At 37.7% G+C, this 19636-nt stretch overlaps 1 protein-coding gene across 1 annotated transcript in view; it reads right to left on the reverse strand.

Moving 5' to 3' along the window:
* Positions 1 to 1396: 1396 nt before the first annotated feature.
* The window catches only part of GTF2A1 (general transcription factor IIA subunit 1), a 28117-nt gene continuing 9877 nt past the window's right edge, over positions 1397 to 19636 (reverse strand). Inside the window, exons 4-9 of the mRNA XM_037395438.1 lie at positions 17332 to 17396; positions 15085 to 15160; positions 13124 to 13257; positions 12051 to 12371; positions 9853 to 9942; positions 1397 to 5317 (exon numbers count right to left, since the gene is read on the reverse strand). Coding sequence (XP_037251335.1) covers positions 5210 to 5317; positions 9853 to 9942; positions 12051 to 12371; positions 13124 to 13257; positions 15085 to 15160; positions 17332 to 17396 — 794 coding nt within the window. The 3' untranslated portion in view covers positions 1397 to 5209. The remainder of the gene's footprint in view (positions 5318 to 9852; positions 9943 to 12050; positions 12372 to 13123; positions 13258 to 15084; positions 15161 to 17331; positions 17397 to 19636) is intronic.

A 19636-nucleotide genomic window follows, 5' to 3' on the forward strand; every position in this document is an offset into this window, starting at 1 on the left:
ACCCCCCCGTACAGGCAGTACAGCCTATAGCTTACATTCTTTCTAATTATATTTAGAATTCCAAGTTCAAAAATTTGATTTAAAAATAAAGCACAAGTTACGTCTCAAGATACTGCTTTTTGCCACGAACTGAAAAGATGTCACCTGCTTGCACTAGAAGCAATTCTATCAAATGTTCCACTGATGAAGGTGAAACCTTTATGACCATCTAGCAACCATCCAAGAACTCTGTATTTTAGTTCTTGATACTGTCTTGCACTTCCATTTACAGGATTAGCATCCAGACGGCACACCAAGTTATTCAGCCGATCTCATTTCAAGTTACCATAGGGAGAAAATTCTTAAATAAATATGCAAGTCTGGCCTCAAGATTAAAATGTGATTTTTTTTTTTATAACATTGTGATGATGTGAAATGGAAGTCTGCAAGGCAAGCCCAACAAGTAGGTGACAGTGAAGTTACCCCTGTGTGACGAAAATAAATTCGGCATCTTCAGTGTTATTACATAGTAGTCACTAAGCGTCACATATTAAACAAATGCACATGCAAGATAGTAAATGAAGTGGCAAACATTTTTAAATAACATCTTTAATTAAAGTTTTTGCAAAGGCAAAATATTAAACTTAAAATAGGTCTTAGTACATCAAAATACTAAGTTCTCTAATCGTATTCCAAGCATGGCCTTTGAAACATAATATCCTGTATATCACAGAGGAGCAACCTTGATCTGCAATTGTACAGAATGAATTTTACAAACATAATAAATATATTTACCCCCTTACACATAACAGTATATGTACAACAGCAGTTGACAATAGTAGCTCAGAACAGCAAAAAAGGATATTCCCCCACTCCGTCATCTATTGGTACCCTACGCACTCTGGAACATGTCTCATTGGATGACTGTACATATAGCTAACCCAGGGTAGTTCTTCCTATTTAAAAAAGCTCCTTTTGTTCCACAATGTCTATTCCACCAAATAATAATTAAACGACACACTGCATGAACTGCCTGGAAAAAAAAAGTAGACAACAGGGAAACCAATGGACTGGTTTTTACACATTTCCCAACCGATCACAGCGATGGGAAAACAAGACTTTAAATGCCAGACACTGGTATATAACAATATGCAAGTTTCTTCATCTTGTATAGTCACTAACCTCAAAGTCTGCAAGGAACTGCAGTTTCAGCGGGGGGTGCATGGGTGGGGTGGGGTGGCACACAGTGAACCCCACAATTCTGTGTAAAGCAGCCCAGTATCAACCCAGTGTGCGTTATCCTAAACCCACTGTTCACTTCCCGGACATCTGATTGCATTCTCCTAGGAAGCTCTTGCTTTGGGGGAAGTTGGTTTTTTGTTGTTGTTTTGTTTTTGGTTTTTTTTTTTGGCGGGGGGGGGGGGGGTGGGGTGGGCTTTACTGCTTTTAAAGGAGCTTTTACAAATTGAAGAGATTGAATCAAAATGAACTTTAGTTAACAAGGTCTCTAACTCCTTCACTGGAATTAAGAAATTTTACTCTGGTAGTGTTACGTGGTGACGTTAACTACTGCTAACTGTCAAGCAGTGGCATTGTTTTCACAGACTCCATGAACTTTACTTTAACACTCCTAATTGTGCAGCAGAAATAGAAAAAATATTTATAAAAAAAAAAATCTGTTACATGACACAACGTGTTCTTCGCTCTTTTCTAGAAACTGTGCTTCAGAATCATGTATCACACTCTCGGAAATCAACTCAGACCACAATTATCACTTTTAACTGTGTTTAGGGAACTGAATGATGTTCAAATGCAACTTGTAAGTACAATGCAGGAACAAGGAGCATGAAGTTGCTAACCAGGAACTGAGGGGGAATAAAAACATATTTTATTTAAATAGTCCAATATAAAGTTCCTTATGTGACTAAATTCTCTATTATCTCCTTAACAGAAAACATATTTCAACTTGTTTTCAACTTAGGTGTTTTAAAATGATTGCACACACTAAAACCCATCAGAATTTGAGCAAAAAAAGTTGCTTATCTGATCGAAGCACTGCAGGAAATTTACGTTCTCAGGAATCAAAAAAGAGTATTGTCATACTGGCAAAAAAGGTATTCTGCAAACTGAAAAGGCACAAGACTCCCAATTTTGCCCAGTTGCTCTACAAGTTTCCATCAGCCACCATGGTTATAATTACGAAGTTCTTTCCCCATTTTTTCCATCATAAAAAGGTGCTCCATCATCTGTGCAAATTTTAACATAAGCCCTCTTGAAATCATTAACTGTTTCCATAATACTGAACTATTTAAATGGGGGACAATTTAAAAACAAAAAACAACTAAGTCTATTGGGGGGGGGGAGGGAAGAGGAGATTGATTAGTTATGAACTGTGACCATGGGAATCCCTTGCCCTCTGAAAGGAATGGTTTCTTTGGAACCTAATGAAATGGTCTGTTCAGTTACATTGTTAAAACCATGATTAAAAATTCAAGTACAATAATAAAATTAAGCAAACTACATTCTTACAGCAAGCTGCTACAATAAAATGAAATTAAAACATGCTTTTTGATTTTAAAAAAGGAACACTTGATGTAGCAATAAGAGCACAGTTTGGTACGATCATGTTTGACTGGCTTTCCAAAATCTTCACAGGTATTATTTGTATTTGAAGACAAAACTTCTTATCTGAAAAGCATACCATACAATTAGCTTGCAAGAGACTGTGCAAGTTCAGAAAGCTTTTAACGTCCTTCAGAACAGGCTAAGCTTAAGTTACCTTTAAAGTTCTGCTATCCCTTAAAAATAAATAAAAAGGCTATGCAGCTTCTAGTATATGGGGGTGAAAAAAGTCACTAAGATGTAGGAAAACAAGTGTTGTACAAGTAATCTGGGTTCCAGTAGTAAAAAAAGGAATCTATAACTTAAGGGATTTTTTTTCCTTTTATTGGTTTGGTTGTGCAGCATTACGGGAATTTCTCTGAAGTCCACTACTTAAGACTTACTGGTAACAGATATGGAAAAGGTGAGGGAAGGAATTAATTGGTACATTATTAGTTTCATTGCAGTTGTACATAGAAGTGTCAACAGTGGTAAAAATATAAAAATAAAGTATCTGCTTTGTTCAGAAGAAAGCAAACACCGATCAGTTTGAGATACCTTGAAGCCCCAAGCCAAAAACGCACTCTAAATGACTATTCCATTACTTAAGAATGAATTAAAAGAAACATCAAGTAACTTTTCATAAAGCTTACGTACGTAGATGGCTTACTACCACCCACACGGCTCTGGACGTAGCCTACAGGCAGTTTTAGTCTGTATCAATGAGAGCACAGGTGTACAAAACCACAGTGACAAAAAACCCTCGTCACGATGTGTTTTGAGTTTTCTATGTACGACTGAGACTCTGAATGCACGTGGAGGCAAGTACGTCACGAGAATGAAAACTAGAGCAGTCTTTATACACTGCTAAAATACACTTGTGACTTTGTTAAAATAACCTTTAAAAAGTTTCATTCTCAAGCAAAAGACGTCAGAAATCATGGATCAAAACGTCTGCTTCTGAAAGTTTTCCCCGATTCAGTTAAAATTATCTTCACTGTGTCCTTTTCTCATCATCATTCCAAGCACCCAATGAAACATGACATTTTTTTTGAAATGGCGAGCCACATGAACATTCCTTCCTCAACAGTTTCCGAAGTATAATGCCCATTGCCTCTCCTCATTCAAAAGTAACTGCATTTCCAAAAGCAAGGTTTGCAAGAATAACCTATGCATGAAGAAAAGGTGTTCACTTCTCAAGAGAGGAAGGGAAGGAGGGGGGAGCAACCTTGTTGCTTTTCAAAAAAAAAAAAAACCCAAAGAAACAAAAAAAACCCCAAACAAACAACAATAACAAAAAAAACCCACCACAAAACCACACCTCTGGAAAAGGCAAGTGAAAAAGTGACTACACAAGGTTTAGTGCATCCGACTGCTTGATCTTCTGTTACCAAGACAGTCTAAAGATACTCTAACAAAATCTGTGTTCTTAAAGCTGTGCAGCTCTCTTCATGAAATTACATGCCACCTGGAAACTTTAGAGAGATTAACTGCTGCAGGTAACTTATGGCTATAATTTTTAGTAAAGCAGATCTTTGATTAACAGAGTTGCAGCCAGGATGTTAGAATTTTTATGCAATTTTCTACATTAAAAATTTAGTCATTCTTGTGGTCTGTTTAATTATTCGTGGATGTCTGGACTACATATGTAGTAAGCAGGTGCAGGAATGCATCTATTATGCCATTACCTACATACTTGATTCAAAAGATCTCAAATGCCTTTTTAAAACAAACAAAAAAAAAATTTAAAAAAAAAAATCAATGGAAACTGTATTACTTGTTTCAGTTCAGTGATGCTGAACCACCACCAAACAGCAAGAATATAATTAACAAGTTAAGCAATCTGACTTTGGTGGTGGGGTGGGGTGGGGGGAGCTACAGGTGCTTAGTATTTAAAAAATACAGTCCTAAATAGAAGATATCACTTACATGAAAATTAAAATAATTTTGAAATATAAATGATCATTTTACCATTTCATAACTGCTAGAAACAACCACCTGTTTATGGGGAACTGAACTGAAAACAACAAATAGATATAATAATTAATGAGCATATCAGAATTAAAAATATTTTCCTTATACAAGTTATTTAAAATTTAACACCTTAATTCTTACCCTTCTGTACAAAGCTTGCACGCAGTTTTAAGTAACATTCTGACCATCCTCACTACCAAAAGGAAGTGTTCAAAGCAAAGATTTGTACACACAATAAGCATTTTCAGATTAATAATCTATCAAAGGGAAGAGTTCCTTCAATCAGTGGAAGAAGTAGTTTAAAATCTTAAAAAGGGAAGGGGGGGGGGGCGGGGCGGGGCGGGGGAACAAAGCCTTACATGCTAAATACCAGCTGTAGGTACCTGTATGTAGAATTGATAATTAAGGTATTCCTAACACACAAAACCAGCTCCCAGACAATGCTATAGCTGCTACAGTCCATGGCTTGCTCATCTGAAGTAGTGTCTTTGTTGCCACGTTTTACCTTTGTTCCAATACTTTTGCTTTTTGTTTATTTCTGATGTGCAGATACACATTTTGATTGGAGTATACATCCAAGTCTCAACCTTTCCTGCATCTGATTTTTTTTTCCTTTTACAGGGAGTTTTTTTGTTTTGTTTTGTCTTTGAAAACTTCACCATTCTGCATCCCCAATGGCTTTGGAAAATACATAATCTCTTCCATTAAGATTCATGATGCCATCTTTGAGATGAAATTTCCATTTGTTTTTACTTCTATGAATCTAAAAACAGGGAAAAAAGTTTAACTATTACTATGCATGAGAAATAGGTAACAGTAAGTAATATCATCTATAATAAATATATAAGTAAATCATAAGGGCAAGAAAAACTGAAAATTATTAGACATACATCACTATATTACTACAAATATCTTGAAAATCAGTTGTGCCTTTAGCTATGAAAAACAAAACCTAATTATGCATATAGCAGTATATTCTGCTTTCTTTTTTTAAACGAGGGACAGCAACTGTCACAAACCCATGCAAGCACAAAGGCATTCCAAAATCCAAAGCATATAGCACATTTTTAGAGGTGACTGAAAAGAAAGGAGATATATCCACCTGAGCTGCCTTATATTCAATTAAATTATCTCTGATTACAACAGCCACAAAGCTCACCTGAAAGCCAGAAATCCCCATTTCAACCACTGTAACAGAAAGACTAGTATTTTAAACCAGCCCTGAAAGGGTCAAATGTTAAGTTTTAGCTGTTGGGGTTTTTTGTGGTTTTTTTGTTTGTTTGTTTGTTTTAGTATTTGCACCTCTTGTCTAAACTCCATTCTGCATGAAAACTAGTTTGACTATGTTATGTTTAGGTAGACAGCAAGCCTATTCAGCTTTATACTTGTAATGTTAGAGTTGGACTCCGGGTTACCAAAAGTTTCAGTTTTGGTTAAAAGGCAAGCAGAATATTTACATAGTTTTCAGCCTGAAAATCTCTGTGGTACAAAATATGCAAGCTGATAAGAGAATATATGTACTAGACTTATATTCTAGAATTTCTCCTCAATGGTGAGTCATTGCATATGATCTATGTTCCAGTTCTCACTGTGAAGCATCAAGTGAGAGAAGTAACATGTCCAGTATTGGGAATGATGGCATGAATCTTCAATTTTAACCTACTGTCTTCCCAATTAAAGTATGGGCCCTTTTAAGGCTTTGTTTGAAAGAATTTTTTGATATTAAACTGTGAGATCAGTCAAGCTATTTGCAACAACCCAAGAAATACTACGACAGAAAAAAAAAAAATATCTTAGAATCATAGAATGGGTTGGGTTGGAAGGGACCTTACAGATCATCTGGTTCCACACACCCCCCGCCATGGGCAGGGGCACCTTCCACCAGCCCAGGTTGCTCCGAGCCCCATTCACCCTGGCCCTGAACACTTCCCAGCGATGGAGCATCCACAGCTGCTCTGGGCAATCTGCTCCAGTGCCACACCACCCACATAGAAGGGGAAAATAAAATATTAAAAGAAGTTTTATTCGTATTCTGTTTACAAAAATATTCAATACAAAAGTAACTTCTTTCTTCATGCCCATTCCCAAAAAGATACTACCTGACTACAGGAAGCAGGCCGACCAATGTGGTGAAGGAGATCAGAGAAGACACAAGGAAAAGAAACAGCTGTAGTATTGGAAGACTTCAATTATCTTATGCTTCCTGAGCATAACATCAACGTGCAGCACTGAGGGTGTTTTAGATACTATACAGCCGAGTCCTACTTCACAGAGAAACTAAGTCAAGAACCCACAAAACACACAATCCTTTTGTGGGTCCAAGACGGTGTTGTACAGGGCTTAAGTCAGAAAAATATCACCAGCACTAACAACAAATACACAAGACAAACATTTTTCCAAGGGTAATACATCGTTGGTAAATCCACTAGAAGGGTGTTCTACCGAATTTATGTTCTTATGTTTAATTTAAAAATAAAGGAAACTGAACAAGATTCAGTCTGAAAGTAGAATAGTAAATTTTGCAAACCCCCCCCCCCCCTCCAAAAAAAAAAACCAACCCAAACCAAAAAAAAGAAAACATATACTGTAAGCACAGAGCAGATAAATACCTGCCACCTATCAAACAGGGCATCCAAAAGAGGAAAGACCACAAGTACAATTAAGAAGCAGAACAGCAAGGTATTCAAAGAAAGCAAAGATCCTTCAGAAAGCTGAAATGTTGTCCAAAGAGTAAAAGATTATCATAAACTTTTGCAAATAAAACATAAAAATGTAATTACGCAATCTAAAAATGTTAAGAAAATTTTACAAAGGGCATAAACCCAAGGAAACCTCATTGCAAGGACAGAAAGTTTCACCATCTACTACACAGTGGTATAGGAAAAAAAAAAAGTAAAGTAGCACCAGAACAGATATGACCATAGCACTCAATCTATTATTATTATTGTTGCTGTTATCGTTGTTATAATTGTTGTTTATGTTGTTGTTGTTATTATTATTATTGTTGTTATTATTGTTTGGTCTGTGTTCACTTTAAGCTAAAAAGTCGGTGGCAACATCAAAGAAATGAACAAGGAAAGGTCTGGCTTATATACTCTACTTGCCCTTCCAAATGCCATTCCACAAAAATCCCTCATCAGAACCATCTGAGCTGTCATGAGGTAAGAAGGAAGGTCCTCGGATGAATAAGTAACTGAATAAAGATGGGGAAAAAAGGGTAAGAACACTGTTTTACAGTGAAATGAGATCATTCCAGAAGAGATTTGTGCTAGCTGGAGTCTGCATGGTTTAAGAATTCACTAATCATCTGGAAAATGACAAAACGTCTCTGATGATACAAAAGAACAGCTACTGACGAGCTGCAGAACGATGTTACTGCCCTAACTCATTGTGTAGTAGAACAATGGTGGCATTTAATGTATATGAAGATAGCAAGGATGGAAAAAATTCCAACTTACATGGATAGAAAAAACAATGGGTGTCAGTTGACAGTTACAAGTCAGGGACAAGATCCCAGTGTTCAAAGACTTTTCCATGAGAACATCAGCTCTGTGTTCATGAACGAACTACTGCAGAACATTGCTACACCACTTAAACTGTAGGTTCACCCGTGTTACGGATAGCTTGATCCTTCCTCAACCTTATCTACCTGTATCAAGTAAGATACAGAAGAATAAAACAGATCTGGAGAACACAAGTAAGAATAATCATGTTTGGACAGATGTACAAATAACAGCCAAGCGAAACATAGCTCTGATTTCAAAGAGGTGATTGAGGATGGTTATGGTGGTCTGCAATATCATAAAAGGCACCAAGAAAGAAAGAGGAAACTTCCAAATACAGAACTAGGAATTATGGTATGAAACTAATGGGTTAAAAACGAGGTAATTCTTCAAACATCACATAATTCATTTATGAAGCTCCTTGTCACAAGACAAAGTTTACAAGGATTCAGAAAAGAATCAAATTAATTTCTGGCCAATTAAGGAAAAAACCCTCCTCACAGAAGGATGGTGAAATCCTCCACATGAGCATCGCTACTTGTTTGCCCTTGTTTCATTGTCCCAGAGGCACCCACGTCAGCTGACGCAGGACACTGTGCACGAGGGGACTCTGCTCAGAACAAGTGAGCTGATCCTGTACATTTTTATAGAGACAAACTGAACCACAATCGTTTGATAAGTGATGAATTCCTTTCAGAGCGCTTGGCACTAGGGGTTAACGATGGACACTGTTCCCTACTGGGTTCACATTCTTAACTTTTAAGAGGGTGAGGAATTCAGAGCAGTTCATGTTGCTCAGCTTTAGCAGCTCCTAACAAGCTTTCCCTGAGAGCTGTTTTGAGGTCCCTCACTATCCTCAGGAACTGCCTCAAAACTAACAAGTTTTGGACTGCAGTCTGGAGGAGACAGATGGCTGGAATGTAGATCCTGACAGGACTTCCCTGTATCTTGAATTCTCTGTTGAATCTGATGACAAGCCTAAGCAGAGTCTGGGCATAACTGAAGATTTTCTAAACAAGCCATTCTACATCATGTAGGAGTTTTTATTCAATAAGCTTACAGCTTTTTTCTGCTTTAAAAAAGATCATTACTCATTGTAGTCCAATTAATCTAACACAGGAAAAGAAAGAAAATCCACACTAAATAATCTTTCTGCATGTTACCACAGTAAAAGGGTGTCCAATATCCTCCAGACATTTAAAACAATTCCAGACATGGATGAATCCTTTTATAACCCAGGGCAAATGTGCAAGAAGAAATTAGTCATTACAGAGGAGGCAAGACAGTTCAGCAGAATTTAAAGCAAAATAAGCAAGTGTTCCGCATTGCCATTACAGTAAAGAATGCACAGCACAGAGCGAGCCTTCTCCTGCGATAACTATCCTGTCATCAAGAAGAGGTTATTTTTAGTGATCACGGAACAGTTTTCCACAAGTCTAAATCATAACGACTGCTTCTTTCATTCATGGCTACAGCAAATGTAGAAACTTGCTTATAATAGTTCGCTTCTCCTGAACCTAGAGGACTGACCTTTTGTTAAAGGTCACAAAAAGACATGATGAAGAAAAAGAAAATGCAGCCAAATTTTTCTAAGCTTTACTCATTACCAAGTTTAGTACAAATATGTCCCGCAAACCAGTTTTAAAAACAAACAATCGCTAATTCTTATATTACCATTCACATTATCATCTTTACAGATCTACCTGTACTTTACAGTCACAAATACTTTAAAATTACAACTTGATAGCAAGAACAGAGGAAGTAGAATTCTTGGATTCTGTTCCGGAGAGATTACCTTGTCATACTGGCACACAACAACGTTTTCTGTATCAAACAGTTCTTGTCCTTCCTCATCACTCACATCATCTTCACTGTTAAGAGGCTCCTGAAAGAAACACATGATGCAAAAAGTTACGCTGTTTAGTACGATCAGAGCTGTTACCTTGATTACTCACATGAGGCTACAGTCTTGTCTATGAACTACAGGAGCTAAAACGCATCTGAGACAGGAATATTAGGCTTTCCAGCAGAGGGCTGATGTACATACACTTCCTTCCTGCCCTGCATCCTGAGAAGACATCCTTACCAACTTCAGTCTGGACCTTCAGTGTCCAGGCCAGACTCCAGGCGCTGCAGCCTTCTGGCACCACAACCATTCTTGCTCCTTTACTGTAAATGTTCTGGTGCTTGCAATTTGTCTTTACAAAAAATTTATCATTATGCAGATTTTCATTTTTCTATAGCATCTAAGCAGTGGAAAGGTGACGTTAGTCACATCACTCCCCATGTGCCAAAAAAAACAGACACTCCATGACTTAGTCACACTTGATGTACCACAAACAGAAACAGACCTCAACACATGCAGAAACATGGAGGGGGAAAAAAAGGATGGTTTAAGATGATCTGGCATAGACACACCCAAAATAACTTCTCCAGAGCTCCTAGAACGCATTTTCATGTTCCTTAAAAATTACTTTCATTTTTAACTCTTTCTGCTAGCATTCTGTTCCAGCAGAAATTTGATGTTGGTTTTTTTTCATCTCACGTACATAACAAACATTTCAAATGCTAAAATAACCTATAACAAATGCCGAACAACTTTTCTGAAGTCTCCTGTATGATCGTCATCTTCCTACCTATTTCCAAATATGTAAACTATCCTGGAGGAAACGCTAGTGAGAGAAGAAAAAGGTGTCCTAACCATCCTAATTCCTTCCAAAGTAATGCTGTAAGTGATTACAAAAACTTTACTCATTAAGTAACAGCTGATGAACAAATGTAGCAAAACCAACATGAGATCTCTGGCATGCTAATAATGAAGTCTTAGCATATAAAAAAAATCCCCAAGAACGCTAGCATTAAGGCACTGTTAAAGAACATTTAACATTTAAGCATGATGACCTATACTTAATAAGGCAATCATTAAGACATTCAAACTGACATCAATGCTGATCAGTATTATGGAAATGCGATGTTGTAATGGAATACTGTTAGACACCACTGTAGATGTGCTACAGAAAACTCGATTTTAACTCCTTGATAAAAATTAGAAGTTCTACCTGCATATACCGCGAGTGATACAGACTGTGAAATGCTACATGTGCTCCTCATTATTGGCATTTTAAATGGAATCTTAAAATAACTGGAAAGGCTGCAGAGAACTATGGAAGTGAGCTGACAGTTCAAAATGTAATGTAGGGATAGATTTAGGGAGTGCCAAGTTACCTGTCAGAGACTGAAATAACAGTACTTTTAACCAACACACACAAACACTGTTGGGGTTTTTTATTTCTTATTCTTTTGAGGCTTTTTGGTGCAACACACCAAACCTTAGTTAAGAACCACTGGCTCAAGTCCAAAACCAAGCAAATTCAAAGCCTGAATTAAGCACATATTGTTAAGAATCCAGCAAGTTATGAAGAACATACGCTTCTGTTCCTATCTCCTGATTTAATTAAATCAAGGTCAGATGGGTTTCTGGAAGGTGCTTTATAATCAAATTTGAGTTCTCAGGTTTGTTCTAGTGTAACAGAAAGCAATGGAATAGTCGAGAAAGATACAGGTCAGACCCCACCTAGTGGTCCCCGCAGCAAACTAAATACATGCTCTCCCTTTTGTCAATCTTCCCAACAACTTGCTTTTGTACGCGCTCAGTCCCAAGTGGAGTCAACCGTTTGTTTGTTTCATAATTTCATGGCTAACCCCTCCATAACATCAGAAATATTACTGCTGAAGTTTTCAAAAAGCCATTCATGACAATGAACAGGTTCTACTGCGTCCCCAACGTTCCCCCACTGCATTTCAAGGTTCTTTGATAATACAGTTTCCACAACTTCAACATGGGAAATAAAGAACTTGAAGTACAAGGACAAAAGTTGTATTCTCAACATTACTGGGATATAGTATAATTTGAAACATGTAATTTTCTTTCAAATTTTGCAAAAAAATCGAACACAAGCATGCCCCAGTCTTATGAAATAATGTTAAGTTTACCTCTTCAACTTGGCCATCTTCACCCCCATCTTTTTCTTTGTCTTCCTCTTCATCATCATCATAGTCTTCTTCCTCATCTTCTTCTTCTTCAGAAGATGTGTCCCCTGCTCCATCAACTTGGAGCACGAGTGGTGCTTGCGGTTGTGCCTGTTGTTGTTGTGGTTGCTGCTGACCAGCTGCAGGAATCTGTGCTTGAGCTGGCGTAGGGGCAGCCACTGTTGTAGGTATGACTTGTGTTTTATTTCCTGTAAACAGGATCTGCTGGGGCTGAATAATCACTCCTGTCTGCTGGGAAATCCCTCCAGGAAGAGGAGCCAAAACCTGATGGAATATCATTGCAAGTACTGTGGCTGCTAACGGAACAAGACTACCACATCACTTATCAAAAACAATTAAAGCATTATCAATCTGACTTGCACTAATCTTCAATAATATACCTTCTTTCACTACTCTGTGTTTGTTTTCTGCATTTTGCATTGCTAAATCTAAGAAAACCTACTGTCTTTCCATCCTAAAACACTAGCACTACCATCACACTTGAATTCCAAGTAGAGCAGAAAAACTGTTCAAATTCAAGTAAAGATTATTTTCAAACCTTTTCTATAAAACATTTAACTTTCAACTCTACAAATTGTTATTCATGCTTTACACTGCAGAACTGTGACACAAGGCTAAATTCAATGCTTACACAGTCTGGACTCAGTTGACCTTGTAGGTGAACAAAAATCCTTGTGTGTTTACTACTAAAATAACCAAGGCAGGTGTGCATGTTTCATTTAGGTATTTTCTTCTACATGTTCTGTGACACTGAATCGTTTTAACCAATATGCATGTTTTTTAAAGGATGTATACTAGGATTATGCACATAATATAGTTGTCATCAGGGGATGCATGGAAGAAATTCTAAACTGCAGACAGAATTCGGCAAGAATAAAAGTGACATTGAAAATGACATTTCAAAATTAGTTTCTAAAACCACACTTATTAACACAGTTCTTTTTGTGTGGTTTTTGTTTTTTAAATTACTATAAAGTTTTTCTTTCAAGTGTACCTATTCAAAAATTTTTCTTTACCTGCTGTATAACAGGTGCTGGTACTGCACCAGGCTGCATTTGCGGTATCACCTGCTGCTGTAGAACAACAGGCTGCTGTGGCTGAATGATATACTGAGCTCCATTTGCAGTTCTAACTACTTGGAGGATCTGGCCTGTAATAAAATAATTATCAAATTAATCAAATGTAGAAATTCACTTTTTAAATTATCTTAGTTTAGAAGCTTGTTTCCCTGAAGAACACCAATGACAATTAAAGGAGAGCCATTTCTGTTTCACTTTTGTGAGTGAAAAGATACTATGCTACAGTAGCTGTGTCAGAAACAAAGAACTAATAGGATTGTTTACCATCTAAATACCATCATGAGGTATGCAATCCAAAAATAAATTTGCATATGCAAGCCAAAGTGTAATCCTTTAACACAGCACAGCATTTTAAATATTAGCTCCCACTTATGAACATATCTCATGTTTCATAAGATAGATTTTTACAGAGAGAAAGACAAAGGAACACATACCAAAATAGGAACACAGGTATTCACACCACAAAAATTCTACCCGCTGGTAACACTGGTATTTCCAGGGTCCTGTCAGACGATGTCCCTTCCTCAGATCCATTTCCCTCCAATCACCACATTACAAGAAATTCCTCTATGCGTAACTTTCTTTGCAATATTATTGCGCAGTCGCCTTTTGGAAAAATCTGTCCTTATTATCCACCTCTCCTTTCTGTTCCCATAATGCCTGCACTCTATATCCTTTTATTATCCTGTAGCTTTATCATTTTATACTTTTCCTCACTTCACAAAAGTCATCTAAAACTCACACACCTTTGGAGATGGCCTCTGACTCAGACAAGCAAAAGCTAAGACATATTCCAACATTAGGTTTTCACACTTCTAATCAGAAAGATGGAGAAGGAGAAGAAACTAAACTACATAATCCTGAACTTCATAAGTTTCCCTCAAAGATTGATTTTTTTCCTGTTCTCCCGCCACAACAATATGTGAAGTCCTATTTACCAAAATAACTATGCATATCTGAAGGAACCAACTATCCCAGCTCCTTGTCTAAGAAAACATACTATAAATACTTGTAAGGGGGAAAAAAAAATTATGACCATAAGAAAAGTAACAAATATGAGCTGCAGATCATTCTACGCTATGACAAACACAGATTTGCTTCCTTAAAAATTGGGAAGAATTTCTAGAACAGCTACACATTTAAGTCTTGTTTCAACCATATATCTATTAAACATTGAAATGTTAAAAGCGGGGAGGTTAAGTCTCAGGTGATTCTGAGCAGACTAGATGAATTGCTCTGGCAAAAACAGCAACTGATTCTAGAAAACGAGGTTTCTCAGATCTTCTTTTACTCTTCACACAGAACAGATCTAGAAAAAGCAGCGTAACACAGAAGTACATGAAGCATCAAATATGCTGTTCATAAAGTAACATCTAATAATATTCTAAATGGACAGCACGACAATATTTAAAAATGATAAATCTAAAATAAAATTAGCATTGCCAGCAAAATTAGAAATTCCACTGAGTGTGCTTAGCTGGTACGAGTAACCTGAAGATATTCCTCATCTGAATCCACAGATGAAGCGATCCTGCTCTTTTATAACCAGTCTAGTATCTGTGCTCAGATCATGCATCGCAAAGCTCAGGAATACGCCAAGGGGGGAGACAGAAATGCCTGCCTTCTTGCTTCATGTGCTTCTGTGAGAAGCCGGGGAAACTTGCACCAAATCTAACCCACACCACCATTAGGTCAGAACCACAAGGTTCCTAAGACCAGCAAGTCAGTGAGCAAAAGAATCCAGGAGTCCAGCAAAGAGGTTGCACTACCTTTTAGAGGTGGATTCCCAGGTTCTGCTTTTTAACAATATACTGCAGGGAGTAAAACCCCCAGTTTCTCGCCCCCAGCACCCTCAAAACCATTGAACCATTGTTGGATCTCAATGTTAAGACAGTTACCTGAATTTGTAAGTATCTGCTGAACAGGAGTAACGCCAGCAGGGAGAGCCAATGTAGCTGCAGTGGCTGCAGCACTCTGAAATACAAGAAAAGCTTTTTAACCACAGACATTAGTGTTTCATCTCACAACACACTGCCTGAAAATATGTACCCTTTTACTGCCGTTTACAACGTTTGCACACAAGTTTCTGCAGCTATTGAAATGCGGTCATTAATCAACTGCACATTATACGACACACAAAAATTATCTTCCTTCTTCCTTAGTAGGAAGAAAGTTGAAGCAACAATCACTAAGTGTCATACCTTAAACCAAGAAACCACATGGAGCTGGGTTATCTGCAAGCTCAGCAGATTTTTTTTCCTCCTCTGCCAATCTAATAGAGTCCAACACTGGAATTGCTCATGTGGCAATTTTACTTACACTTTTTTCAAAGCAGCTAAAGATACGAGCCCACAAATCTGAAGAAACATAAGGTACTGAAGCAACAATCATGTCTGCCTGTCTTATTTTCACAAGGAGTAGTAATCAGGTTTGCACTTTTCTTCACTCTGTAAATGATTTGCATTTCAAGTCCCACATACACAGCTCTCCTGAGTGAATATACGCACACAGTGTACACTGACTGTTCACAGAATGACTGATTTTTTTCTCTCAAGACAGCTGGTTAGAAAAGAAAGCCGAAGATTCAAAATGGGTAATGATTTGAACTTACAAGGAAACTGAATTCCAACATCCATCACGGGAGATCTGAACACAAAAATCTGCATTAGGTCCCTAACTCGCAGAGGGAGATGGACTTCTCCAGAGGGCCTCTCCCTTTCGAGGGTGTAACTGGAGCTGTCTATGGAAAAGCCTCCCTCTCCCCGCTAGAAGGGAACCATGGCCGATGACTCTGCTACTGAAGGATTTAAACTTTATTACTGAGCAGAGCACGTATTTCCTGTTGGTAAGAAACATGATCCCCCCCATATTGGCTGGTCAATACAGTCATTACAACTGCCAAAATTAGGGATCGCCAAACAAAACTGAAAAGCACTTGTCTGCATCCTCAGGTCCCAGACAAAGGCAGGCGAATAAACTCTCATCGCTCTCTGCCTTCCAGGGGATTCAAGGTCTGTCAGATCCATTCTTTAATATCAACTTAAATGTTTCTAATAAATTCACACAATAATTCCAAATCAATTCTGTAGCTATTTACTGAACAGCAGCCTTCTGCAGCGTACAATTCATCTACATTTTGACAGCAGCAGAGCTTTAAAAGCATGGCATTCATTTTCGCAATACCCACCACCACGAAGATCTAAACTGAATGAGACAGAAGAAGAATGTTTAACTGTTGGGACTTGGAAGTTAAAAATCACACTGAAATGGCTGTAAAACATGTAAGAAAAAGGCAGACATTGACGTGCTCTCAGCCTCTTGAGTAAATCACTCTAAGTAACGAAGTTCAGGTTCTTTCCTGTAGTAAGGTCAGCAGGTAACACCAATGTGAAGGCTAAAAAAGCTGCTGCAGCTTTGACAAATCATGAAACTTTGTTTCATGTGCTTTTACCCTATAAGTCATAGGAATATAATGAAGTCTGGTGTTAATATACATTTTAACTTGTATTAGCTGTTGTTATCAGTGCCTTCTTGCAAGCATTTTTTTTTTTTAATTAAGTCATAATTTAAATTATGCATTTAAAGCAAGATAAGATAACCAAAATTAACCTCTGGAGATAAAAACTGCAAGAAAAGTGTAAACGAGTAGACTCCATTTTAAATGCTAATATGGAATCAGTGAATCAAATTAACGTGATCAGAAAAGATGGATGTGAATTGCTAAATAATCTCTCATTTGATACAAGCTGAAGTTTCAGAGTAGTTGATACTTTTTCCTGCACCTAACACAGTATGCTTCCATCAGTTAACAGTGCTGTGTTGGTATATGACAAACACATCGTCATGCAGATTCATACTAAAAGTATTCCAATTTCTGATTAAAAATAAAAAAGTTTTGGTTAAACACAATTAAGGCAGAGGATCAAGGTAAGTCCTACATTTGTTGTCAAAACTGAAGTCCTGGATTACTGTTCCTAGATTGTCAGTGCAGCAGCAAAACTCAGAAAGATGGCAGACAGCTTTACCAATGTGTTCTACACCACTTTTCAGCATCTGACAACTAATGCCAGATTTGTGTTTACTATTTAATTGAAACAATTTACATAACAACAGTGGGCACATGTATAAACTTCTGCTTTTCTTACCATGCCTGATGCATTCATGTGCGGTATCAGCTTGGAATCTGGTACAATAACCTGCTGCTGAGGTGCTAGAAACAAAAAAAAAAAAACAAACAGCATTTCAAGAAAACTATGCAGCTGGTCTCAAAATAACATCAAAGCCCAAGTAGCTTAGAAAGAACATCACCCAAACATCAGCTGAGCTTCATAACAAAACCAGCTACTGAACAGTCTCTAATCTTAATTAAGTTTTCCTCTCAATACAATACACAACAGCAGCTCTGAGAGATGATACAGCTATTTTGGCTTTAAAGATCTTATGTCAAGGGCTTCAGTTACCCATTCTGACCCCAGGTAAAGTAAGATTCAAACTACCATTTCTGAAATTAACAGTGCTAGTGAAATGTTGATAAACTCGCTGATGTCCAGTAGCAAGAGTTCTCCAAACCCATCAGCTGACAGTGGTTAACTCTTAAAACAGAATTAAGCAAGGGCTGTTGCAAGATGAAGAACATGTTAACAGGATGCAGCAGGTAGCCCGAGTTAGGTCTAGTTAGCAGAGCTGTTAGTGTAAGCTCATGATCTTCACCGTCTTTCTAATTTAGCAGAAGCAGATGAAAGTATGATCAACCCCTGCCCCAAACAACAGAACAGTTTTGGCGTGCTAAAGGAAATAGCTAAACTATGCAAACATCTGTTGATCATCTGTAAGTGCAAAAGCATACAAGTCTATGCAACAAGCAGATTGCCAGGGCCAATATCAGTGGCAATAAACTGGGAAACATCAGAGCAATCTGAACAAAGTAATCATTGACAAGATGTTCTCCATCCAGTCCTAGAACCAAGGACACTTAAGAATGCTGGGGATAACTGAAGAGTTTCTGGAAAAGATTCTGGGGAGGGAAGCCCCACAACCTTGCACTGGGATCAGAGGCCATCTCCCCAACTTTCAGGGAACCCAGGGAAGGCCAAAGAGCCCAAGGAAATCTTGTGACCCTGTGCCAGGACCACACACAGGGCAGCAGGAATCACCGTGCCAACCGTCCTGATCTCTCTCTGGGACCGCACCAGGTCACACAAGGAACTACTCTACCACCTCTCCCATGGAACAGGGAAGTCAAGGATATCGTAAAACTGCATGTCTGTGATTAAAGTGCTTTGTATCTTAATTTCATTTAGCCTCCACTGTCATTTGGTCATAAGCCACAACACTGGGTAACAATAACTTGGTTTCAAGTGTATTACTACATATATATAGTAATTTATATATACAGGATCTTATTCATCTCAAGAAGCTAACAAGAGGACAAGGACCTCCATATTAGTGGAGGGAAACCTGGTCAGTACTCACAGCTATTTAGCTAAAGAGCCACTAGAGGCCTTGGCAAGTAGACTTTCCAGGTTCTGCTGACTGGTACTCAAGCTAAAACACCCACAATATTTGAAGCCATGTGTATTTAGGACTCAAACTCAAAATTAATTTTATCCCAACACTTGAAACTGATTTACTTCCAGCCAAAATACTGTAAGAAGAAAAAAAAAAACCAAATGTAACAAAACAAAACCAAGAAAAAATCCCAAAACAAACAAACCAACCCCAAACACGCACATGCACACAAAAAAACCCACACCAAAGGAAAAAAAGCCCCAACAAGAGGTTCTTGTCACACTGGTTCTCTTCTGAGTTAATGGTTGGGTTTGGGGGTTGGTTTTTGGGGGGGAGGGGGGCAGGGAAGTCATAGCTACTTCTGTGCCTCTGACAATGTAGGTTCCAATTCTCGAAATCTGATAAAGACTGAAGTCTGTGACTGACTACCACAGATAAATATTTTATGCCACAATGCTAATAGCACACTGAAAAATCAACTCAAGCACTTCACAGGTGGCAGATTTGTTTACACAGCATATTTATCTTAGTTTTCAAATGAAATTGTAATTAGTGGAAATGTTTCCCTTAAATTATTAACAGAAAATACACAAGACAATAATTACAAGAAGCAATACTGTTATGGCTAGCTAAAATACACCTTGAACATCCACACCTACACAGTGTGCAATCTTTTAAGACCACAAAAATACCCAGCCATTATGCTTGTCACTTGAAACTTGTTTAACATGAAAAACCATCTCCCACATATACTCAGACTGTTAATTTTTCACATGATTTTTCACATCCTAACAGCCACTTATGCTGAACAATAATATTTTTTTTAATTAATTTGTTCCTAATGACATTACTATCTCATGACTAAACTGTCAACTGCATATGTATATTGGCTTGAAATTACAGAGCTGCTAATGGTTTTTTTTTACCGAATCTGAAAGTCAC

This window comes from Falco rusticolus, chromosome 7 (genome assembly GCF_015220075.1).
Source record: "Falco rusticolus isolate bFalRus1 chromosome 7, bFalRus1.pri, whole genome shotgun sequence".
Classification (NCBI taxonomy): Eukaryota; Metazoa; Chordata; class Aves; order Falconiformes; family Falconidae; genus Falco; species Falco rusticolus.